The sequence below is a fragment of the Oncorhynchus gorbuscha genome, unplaced genomic scaffold, assembly GCF_021184085.1.
Source record: "Oncorhynchus gorbuscha isolate QuinsamMale2020 ecotype Even-year unplaced genomic scaffold, OgorEven_v1.0 Un_scaffold_8154, whole genome shotgun sequence".
Taxonomy (NCBI): Eukaryota; Metazoa; Chordata; class Actinopteri; order Salmoniformes; family Salmonidae; genus Oncorhynchus; species Oncorhynchus gorbuscha.
The window spans coordinates 4,392-15,484 of NW_025751392.1; the positions used below are offsets into that span (position 1 = coordinate 4,392).

General features: G+C 44.8%; 1 protein-coding gene across 1 annotated transcript; it reads left to right on the forward strand.

Moving 5' to 3' along the window:
* Positions 1-3,568: 3,568 nt before the first annotated feature.
* On the forward strand, positions 3,569-4,639 carry LOC124029909 (tensin-3-like; the record flags this gene model as incomplete). The annotated part of the gene is made up of 4 exons (XM_046341462.1): positions 3,569-3,838; positions 3,882-3,969; positions 4,205-4,291; positions 4,508-4,639. Coding segments are annotated over exons 1-4 (577 nt in total), but the record flags the coding sequence as incomplete, so codon positions are not given.
* Positions 4,640-11,093: the final 6,454 nt, after the last annotated feature.

The following is an 11,093-nucleotide window of genomic DNA, read 5'->3' on the forward strand; positions in this document are numbered from 1 at the left end:
GACTCTAATCAGGGGAAAGGATCGGGAACAGGTGTGGGAAGACTAAATGATGATTAGGGGAATAGGAACAGCTGGGAGCAGGAACGGAACGATAGAGAGAAGAGAGAGCGAGAGAGTGAGAGAGGGAGGGGGAGAGAGAAGGATAGAAAGAGGGAAAGAACCTAATAAGACCAGCAGAGGGAAACGAATAGAATGGGGAGCACAGGGACAAGACAAGATGATATAAGACAAAACATGACAGATTATCGTAGATGTATCGGTGGTGACTGTGTTTCTTATCCTCAGTGCAGTGGGCTGCTGGGAGGTGGTGCTCATATTCTCCATGGACTTTACAGTGTCCCAGAACCCTTTGGAGTTAGTGCTACAGGATGCAAATTTCTGTTTGAAAAAGCTAGCCGTAGCTTTCCTAACTGACTGAGTATATTGGTTCCTGACTTCCCCGGAAAGTTGCACATCGCAGGGGCTATTCGATGCTAATGCAGAACACCACAGGATGTTTTTGCGCTGGTCAAGGGCAGACAAGTCTGTGGTGAATCAAGGGCTATATCTGTTCTTCGTTCTACATTTTTTTTGAATGGGGCATGCTTATTTAAGGTGAGGAATCACTTGGAAAGCACCATGGTGAGGAAAGCACTTTTAAAGACCAACCAGGCATCCTCTCCTGATGGGATGAGGTCAATATCCTTCCAGGATACCCGGGCCAATTCGATTAGAAAGGACTGCTTGTTTAAGTGTTTTATGGAGTGTTTGACAGTGATGAGGGGTGGTCGTTTGACCGCGTAGCCATTACGGATGCAGGCAATGATGTAAAAATGGCTGAGATCCTGGTTGAAGACAGCAGAGGTGTATTTAGAGGGCAAGTTGTTCAGGATGATATATAAGAGAGTGCCTATGGTTACGGATTTAGGGTTGTACCTGGTAGGTTCCTTGATCATTTGTGTGAGATTGAGGACATCTATTTTAGATTATAGGATGGCCGGTTAAGCATGTCCCAGTTTATGTCACCTAACAGTACAAACTCTGAAGGTAGAAATAGAATGAATAGAATGGGTGTTCCAATTGAAGGCAGTGACGGCATAATGGCTGGAATGGCAGCCATTGCAGGTGAACCCATAAGAGCAAAGAAGAAAGTGAAAGCAGGAAGTTAAAGAAGGAAGTGTAGCCATCAATATGTGCTGTGATTTGTTGATTCAACTCAACTAACATTACAAAAAATGCATTCCATTGCATTAGTCACATCAGTTAACATTATTTGAATGAACATTGTACATTACCATGGTATTTACTGCATCACAATACCAGGAAGCCATTGCAGTGTACCAATGAGTTTACCAGTCAAATTTCTATGGCTAGACACCTGTCAGGGTTTCCAGAGATATGATTGATTAAATAAAAGCTTTACTCAATTATGTCTGTGGACTTTTAATTTCTGCTTGAATGAATTAGTCTGATTTGTTGCCTCAGTGCCACTGCCTGCCAGGCAGCAGTAAGGCCTGCCAGGGAGAGTAATCTGCTCCGTACTGAACAGATCGATGAATGGCTGCTGTACTGTTGAGCTAGAAGCAGACTGACTTACTGACTGACTGGAGAATGATTTAACTAACACCACTGCTGACTGCTCTGTTTGGTATTGGATGTATTCTATTATACTGCACCTGGGGTGAGAGTGCTTTTATTTGACTGAAATGATTAAAGTAATGATTTTTGCCCAGTTTTTGTTCATGTGATATCCAGATGTTTTGGAGAAATTGAATCTGTATTTCTTTTGGAGTGTTTGTCAATAGACGGTCTGAAACAAGCAAATATGAAAATGCTAATGTTAAACGAGGCAGTGTCAGAGGACAGCCCTAAAATCTCCAAAGACTCCAACCACCCTTGTCATAGACTGTTCTCTCTGCTACCGCACGGCAAGCTGTACCGGAGCACCAAGTCTAGGCCTAAAAGGCTTCTTATCAGTTTCTACCCCAAGCCATAAAACTCCTTAAAAAGAGCTAATCAAATGTCTACCCAGACTATTTGTTATTTTTCTATTTTCTTCTTTCTTCTGCATTGTTGGTTAAGGGCTTGTAAGTAAGAATTTCATGGTTGTATTCAGCGTATGTGACAAATCAAATTTGATTTGAAAGATGTTTAGTGCATTCCCTGCCATACTCCTTGAATGTATTTATCCAATATGTGTCATTTGTCATGTATGCCCTCTCACACCCCCACAGAGCCTCACGGTTACTTAGAGATGATTGGTCACCTTCCCCAGTCCACAGATGAGGGCCTACCAGACTCCTCCTCCAGCAGCCATAGGTCCTTCGGCTCCTCTCGCTCTGCCTTCACAAGTGGACGCTCCAGCGGACAGACAGGTATAGCCAATCACAAACAAGCCTTTCACATAATTATTGGAAGTCTAGCTCATGTTTATTCAAAGGTAATTTATTGGAATATACTGTAGGAGATGGTTATGGACCCAATCACAGATTTGTATATATACTGAAAAAAATGTATAAATGCAACATGTAAAACATTGGTGCCATCTTTCATGAGCTGAAATAAAGATCCAAGAAATGTTCCACATGCACAAAAAGCATATTTCTCTAATATTTTGGACACAAATTTGTTTACATCCCTGTTAGTCAGCATTTCCCTTTTGCCAAGATAATCGATCCATCTGACAGGTGTGGCATATTAAGAAGCTGATTAAACAGCATGATCATTACACAGGTGCTTCTTGTGCCGGGGACAATAAAAGGCCACTCTAACATGTGTAGTTCTGTCACATAACACAATGCCACGTCTCAAGTTTTGAGGAGCGTGCAATTGGCATGCTGTTCGCAGGAACGTCCACCAGAGCTGTTGCCAGATAATTTGATGTTCATTTCTCTACCATAAGCCACCTCCAACGTCATTTTAGAGAATTTGGCAGTACGTCCAACCAGCCTCACAACTGCAGACCATGTGTAACCATGCCAGCCCAGGACCTACACATTTGGCTTCTTCTCCTGCGGGATATTCTGAGACCAGCCACCAGGGCAGCTGATGAAACCGAGGAGTACTTCTGTCTGTGATAAAGCCCTTTTGTAGGGAAAAACTCATTCTGATTGGCTGGGCCTGGCTACCAAATGGGTGGGACTTTGGCCTCCCCTGCCCAGTCATGTGAAATCCATAAATTAGGGCCTAATTTATTTATTTAATTAGATCGATTTCCTTATATGAACTGTAACTCAGTAAAATCATTGAAATTGTGGCATGTTGTGTTTATATTTTTGTTCAGTATAATTATGGTTATAGGCTACATGTTCTGAAAATACGTTATGGTCATACAGTTTGATTATAGTTGTGTTTTTGATTATCTTCTAATTTTGGTGTTCTTCTTTGTTTTCTCCAGCCCCTCCATGGGTCAGCCCTGGCCAGAGGACAGAGCCCTCCTGAGCCGCCACGCCTCCCTCAGCACCTGCCCCACCCCCAGGCACCCCCCTCCCCACTCCATGTCCCTGGACTACGGACACCACTCCCCTCCCATGCACCCCCACCCGGCCCCCAACTCCCACAGCTCCCCCGGGGAAGCCAACGGAGCCACATGGCCCGCTATGCCCTCACCCACAGCCCCGCACACAGCTTTGATGAGCAGGACGACTCAGGCCTGGGGAGCTACGGCACCGCCGACTGCCCAGTCTCTGCCTCTCCTCTACTGGGGAACGGCGGCATGGAGAGGGGCATGTTGATGTCTGGTTCCATGGACCAGCAGGGCACCATCCGGACCCAGCAGCACCAGCAGCTCCAGGCCCAGGGGCCTTGCCTCCCGCTGCTGCCCGAGAAGAGGAGGGCGTCAGACGGGGAGCACTCCTGGGCACGGCCTCCCCAGCCCCCAGCGGGTTCTCCAGCCCACACAGCGGGAGCTCCTCAGTATCCCCTTCCCCAATGTCCTGCCTGACCTCTCAGCCTCTGCACAGATGCCGAGCACTGCCTCACCTCTGCCAGGTAACCCTCTAGGTAGCACAGTCAATAGCCAATCACTTATATGAGCCAATGGCTTGGGTTGGTGCAATACTTTAAATAAGGTAATCAGTACTGTATCCTTTAGGTACTGCCCTGTGATTGTTCTCTGTCAATTTGGATTTGCCACATATGGATGTCTTTTAAACTTAGTGTTTGGATTCCTGAGGTCTTTGTGCATTGGCTAATCTCTGGTCTGTTTGTGATACTGTATTTCCAGATGTCCTGGCCATCAAGCAGGTGACTGTAAAATTTGTGCAAGACACATCGAAATTCTGGTACAAGCCTGATATCTCCAGGGACCAAGGTAAAAACATGAGGAAATACTTGTCTTGTCTACCAACTGTATTTTGTCTGTTGAATTTCCATGAAGCTCTTCAGCATGTTGAAAGTGATTTTGTCCAGTTTTAGCAGAGGCTCCAATTTGCAAACTCCTCCATGACACCATTGTTAAAATATCTTCCTCCTCTCCTCCTTTACTCCTTTACTCTATACTCCTCTTCTCCTCCTCTCCTCCTCTCAGCTATCTCAGTCCTGAAGGACAAAGAGCCTGGGTGTTTCATTGTACGCGACAGCCACTCCTTCAGAGGTGCCTATGGGCTGGCCATGAAGGTGGCCACACCCCCTCCCTCAGTCCTGCAGCAGACCAAGAGAGGTAGGCATTGGCTGAAATATATAAATGGGCGGAGCTTTGGTTCGACTCAAAGCGGTGCCTGTTTGATGTAGGAAATGGGAGTAGGATGATGATTGACGAAGCACATATATGCTGACCTAAGTCCGTTTTGTGTTCATCCATGGTCATCATTAGAATTGTTGGAGAATAAGCTGATCCTAGATCTGTGCCTACAGGCAGGTTCCACCCTAGTTCCAGAACCTTTCAGTAGAACAAGGGTATCATGGAATGAGCCAACTGAGAGGCAGCATCCTGGGAATCTAACAATAACAATCACCATAAAAGCCCTCTACTATTACACCCCTATGACCTTACTTCCATGGAGGGAACATGATAGTCACCTCTCTGCCCCGCTCTCTACAACTCCTAGCTCTGGGTCTCTCTTCTGGGCAGTATCATGATAGAGCCAAACAGCCCTTCTCTTTGCCAACTAGTCTTAGATGTGGCAGCTAGTGTTTCAAGACAAACAATAGACATGCTCTCTTTATAAACTTGCACAGATTTCAGGACTTTCTCCAGATATACATTTACATTTACATTTAAGTCATTTAGCAGACGCTCTTATCCAGAGCGACTTACAAATTGGTGCATTCACCTTATGACATCCAGTGGGACAGTCACTTAACAATAGTGCATCTAAAACTTAAGGGGGGGGGGTGAGAGGGATTACTTATCCTATCCTAGGTATTCCTTAAAGAGGTGGGGTTTCAGGTGTCTCCGGAAGGTGGTGATTGACTCCGCTGTCCTGGCGTCGTGAGGGAGTTTGTTCCACCATTGGGGGGGCCAGGGCAGCGAACAGTTTTGACTGGGCTGAGCGGGAGCTGTACTTCCTCAGTGGTAGGGAGGCGAGCAGGCCAGAGGTGGATGAACGCAGTGCCCTTGTTTGGGTGTAGGGCCTGATCAGAGCCTGGAGGTACTGAGGTGCCGTTCCCCTCACAGCTCCGTAGGCAAGCACCATGGTCTTGTAGCGGATGCAAGCTTCAACTGGAAGCCAGTGGAGAGAACGGAGGAGCGGGGTGACGTGAGAGAACTTGGGAAGGTTGAACACCAGACGGGCTGCGGCGTTCTGGATGAGTTGAAGGGGTTTAATGGCACAGGCAGGGAGCCCAGCCAACAGCGAGTTGCAGTAATCCAGACGGGAGATGACAAGTGCCTGGATTAGGACCTGCGCCGCTTCCTGTGTGAGGCAGGGTCGTACTCTGCGGATGTTGTAGAGCATGAACCTACAGGAACGGGCCACCGCCTTGATGTTGGTTGAGAACGACAGGGTGTTGTCCAGGATCACGCCAAGGTTCTTGGCGCTCTGGGAGGAGGACACAATGGAGTTGTCAACCGTGATGGCGAGATCATGGAACGGGCAGTCCTTCCCGGGAGGAAGAGCAGCTCCGTCTTGCCGAGGTTCAGCTTGAGGTGGTGATCCGTCATCCACACTGATATGTCTGCCAGACATGCAGAGATGCGATTCGCCACCTGGTCATCAGAAGGGGGAAAGGAGAAGATTAATTGTGTGTCGTCTGCATAGCAATGATAAGAGAGACCATGTGAGGTTATGACAGAGCCAAGTGACTTGGTGTATAGCGAGAATAGGAGAGGGCCAAGAACAGAGCCCTGGGGGACACCAGTGGTGAGAGCGCGTGGTGAGGAGACAGATTCTCGCCACGCCACCTGGTAGGAGCGACCTGTCAGGTAGGACGCAATCCAAGCGTGGGCCGCGCCGGAGATGCCCAACTCGGAGAGGGTGGAGAGGAGGATCTGATGGTTCACAGTATCGAAGGCAGCCGATAGATCTAGAAGGATGAGAGCAGAGGAGAGAGAGTTAGCTTTAGCAGTGCGGAGCGCCTGCGTGATACAGAGGAGAGCAGTCTCAGTTGAATGACTAGTCTTGAAACCTGACTGATTTGGATCAAGAAGGTCATTCAGAGAGAGATAGCGGGAGAGCTGGCCAAGGACGGCACGTTCAAGAGTTTTGGAGAGAAAAGAAAGAAGGGATACTGGTCTGTAATTGTTGACATCGGAGGGATCGAGTGTAGGTTTTTTCAGAAGGGGTGCAACTCTCGCTCTCTTGAAGACGGAAGGGACGTAGCCAGCGGTCAGGGATGAGTTGATGAGCGAGGTGAGGTAAGGGAGAAGGTCTCCGGAAATGGTCTGGAGAAGAGAGGAGGGGATAGGGTCAAGCGGGCAGGTACTTTTTGCCTTACTTTACTTGACATATGGCCGCTGAAAAACCCCAGCATAAACCAGCTTAGGCTGGTGACCAGCCTTCATTGTGTTTTCACTGGTTACCAGATTTTGTTGTGTTTTGGCGGGTGACCAGTCTTCACTGTGTTTTTGCTGGTAACCAGACTTTGCTGTGTCTGCTGGTGACTAGCATTTTCTGTTGTTTTTTCTGGTGACCAGCCTTCGCTGTGTTTTGGACACATAAGCTGGTCACCAGCATACCAGCATATGCTGGTCACCGGCAAAACCAGCATCAAATCACATTATTCTGGCTTGCAAAGTGATGTCTAATTCCTATTGGAATCCAGCCTGACTGGGGATATCCAAAAATGTTCACTTTTATTCACACAATCTGCAATCAAAATGACTGCCAGGGTTACCATTTCAGTAACAGGTGCAGTAACAGTCCAACTAACAGATTGGATTAGTTTATAAATTGTACTCTATTTATCTTCGTGTAGTATGAAAGTTGAAATAAATACAATTGTGTAAATGTCTAGTAGTTATGTCTAGATTTGTTTTAAGGCCCTGGATAGGCCACATACGCTATAAACAGGGTCCCTGTAAGACCACAACTGCTTTGCAGCATGTTCAGGATTTCTTTAAAACATGAGTCAGTATACCATTTGAATAAACTAGATATCCTAAATAGTGTTGTGTTTACATTTTCTCAAAGTCAGCCAGCCAAGAGTAGGCTTACCTATAGGTGAGTATGGGTGACAGTGACTGATCAATTGTTTAATTCAAGAGAGGTTTTATCTGAGCAAGGGTTCAACATCATTCCTGAAGTCAAATATATCTACAGGTCTACACAATATGTGCAGGGTAATGTTCATGAATGTGTTGTAGCATTAACCAACCCTAACACCGAACATTACCATAACCACACGTTTTCAATAAAAGACACACAAAACTGGTTATGCTATTAAAGAATCCACATTGAACAGGCCAATACACTAATGTCTAACTTTATAAACGTGTTCTTAAGTTATTCACTATTTTGTTTATACCGCTTATGAGACTGGACATGGAATGGAAAGAGGTCAACAGAAGAATCCCCGACTTGTGCGAGCTTGGCAAATTAGAAAAACAAGATACCCAACTTTGACTCAAAATGCAATTAGGCTTCTTCCTGTAGCTTAGAACATGACACTTTTCCATTGACGTCTGCAAGAATCTTCATTGCGCACACGCGAATTACAGGAAGTAATGTAATCGCTCGTTGAGTCTCTTGGTAGATTAACGTCTCTGATTCAAGTTTCTCCAGTGATAAAGTTGTACATTTTCTGTGACAAAAAAGAAATGAGAGGATTTCATATTATACATGTCAGACACATGTCCTATAATATACTCCAATCTGAACGTTTTGTTCACATAATGAGCCTTATGTCCCCGCTTCATCCTTTTCTTAATAGTTTTTTAAATTGAATATCCAAAACATACAATTTGCTCGCAACAACTCCACCACACCAGTCATCCAACAGACTCCCATTCAGAGCGACACACAGAAGCATCTAGGGTCAATGCCCTGCTCAAGGGCACGACGACAGATCTCCCACAAGGACAAAAAAGAAAACGGGGATGCAAACCCTCCAGGATCCTCCCACAGTTCCCCACAGCTGTCCCTCAACCATCCAAGACCACTCCCACAGTTCCCCATAGCAGTCCCTCAACCATCCAAGACCCCTCCCACAGTTCCCCATAGCTGTCCCTCAACCATCCAAGACCCCTCCCACAGTTCCCCATAGCTGTCCCTCAACCATCCAAGACCCTCCCACAGTTCCCCATAGCTGTCCCTCAACCATCCAAGACCCCTCCCACAGTTCCCCATAGCTGTCCCTCAACCATCCAAGACCCCTCCCACAGTCACCCCCTAAGAAAAAACAAGAAAATATATATATTTTTTTATTCCATTCCCACCCCCAAGAACCCCCTCCCCAATGCACCAACAACCAAGAAAATGAACTCATAAGATATGTGCGTGTCCTTGTATGTGTGTATTTGAATAAAAATGTGTGTACATGCATGTTTACAAACTTCCTAATCCTAATCCTTTTCTTTAGGCTAATATACACAGGCGACAATAGTGTTTTATGAAATGTTACTAACATTATAGAAATAACTACACATTCTAGCTATACCAATAACACCAGTAATCAATGCAAATATCCAATGTTGCTACTTGCAAGTCATTTCCAGCAGCAGTAAGGCCATCCCTTTCTTGCTCGTGTGTGTCTTCTACTACAACAAGTCCACATGCTGAACAGCAACTAGCCATGTTGGAGTCCATTTCAGTGGGGGATGGGCAATGTACAGTGCATTCGGAAAGTACTCAGACCCTTCACCTTTTCCACATTTTGTTACGTTACAACGTTATTCTAAAATTAATTAAATGACCTTTTCCCCCATCAATCTACACACTATACCCCATATTGATAAAACAAAAACAGGTTTAAAATAAAAAACATAAATACCTTATTCAGACCCTTTGCTATGAGCCTTGAAATTGAGCTCAGGTGCATCCTGATTCCATTGATCATCCTTGCGATGTTTCTACAACTTGTCTATATAAAGTCGCACACCGGTCTATATAAGGTCCAACAGTTGACAATGCATGTCAGCAAAACCAAGCCGTGAGGTCAAAGGAATTGTCTGTAGAGTGCCGAGACAGGATTGTGTCGAGGCATAGATCTGCGGAAGGATACCAAACAATTTCTGCAGCATTGAAGGTCCAAAAAAACACAGTGGCTTCCATCATTCATACATGAGAAGTTTGGTTGCAACAAGATTCTTCCTAGAGCTGGTCATCCGGCCAAACTGAACAATCGGGGGAGAAGGATCTTGGTCAGTGAGGTGACTAAGAACCCGATGGTCACAGAGCTCAGAGTTTCTCTATGGAGATGGGAGAACCTTCCAGAAGGACAACCATCTCTGCAGCACTCCATCAATCAGGTCTTTATGGTAGAGTGGCCAGATGGAAGCCACTCCTCAGTAAAAGGCACATGACAGCCCGCTTGGAGTTTGCCAAAGAGCACCTGAAGACTTTTGGACCATGAGAAACAGGACTCCCTGGTCTGGTGAAACCAAGATTGAACTCCTCGTCCTGAATGCCAAGCATCACGTCTGGAGGAAACCTGGCCACGTCCCTATCGGTGAAGCATGGGGTAGCAGCATCATGCTGTGGGGATGTTTTTTCCGCGACAGGGACTAGTCAGGATCCAATTGTTTACCAGATCGACACAAAAGTTCAGTGCACCGGTAGATCACGTGTGCCTTGCATGCAAGCCGCGCACAAACAATTTGTTGTCTGGGGGGGTGCAACCTCCTTGGACAATGTTTTTTTGTGTAGTTGATCCTTTAGTTTTTTTGCCATGGGGGAGAAAGACAAATTTGCAGTTTTATAGCTAATCTCAGGCTATTTACACATTTTACCATGAGGCTGAGAAAATATTGCAGTTTTAAAGCAAATTTCCTGTAGTAATAAAAAAAACATTTAATATGTTTAATAGGAGAAATTATGAGACAAGATAAAGTTGCCTGGTTTCAGGATCAGTTATCTTTTTAATAGAATGTAATAAACACATTTTTTCCAAAAGAAAAAAGGGTAAATTATCTGGTTCATAACAATGCCTGGTAGAAGAATGTACATTCACATACTTTCATATCCTTTGTTCAGTCTCTTTAACAGTACATATACAGAGCCTTCAGAAAGTATTCACACCCCTTTACTTTTTCCACAGTTTGTTGCATTACAGCCTGAATTTAAAATGGATTACATTGAGATTGTTTTTGGTCACTGGGCTACACACATTACCCCATAATGTCAAAGTACAATAATGTATATACGTATATTTTTAAAGATGTTTACAAATTAATTAAAAATGGAAAGCTAAAATATCTTGAGTCAATAAGTACTGTGTTATGTAAAACCTAAATCAGTTCAGAATAAATATTTGCTTAACAAGTCACATATTAAGTTGCATGAGTTTTAAATTACTATCTCATCTCTGTACCGCACACATGCAATTACAGTGCCTTGCGAAAGTATTCGGCCCCTTTGAACTTTGTGACCTTATGCCACATTTCAGGCTTCAAACATAAATATATAAAACTGTATTTTTTTGTGAAGAATCAACAACAAGTGGGACACAATCATGAAGTGGAACGACATTTATTGGATATTTCAAACTTTTTTAACAAATCAAAAACGGAAAAATTG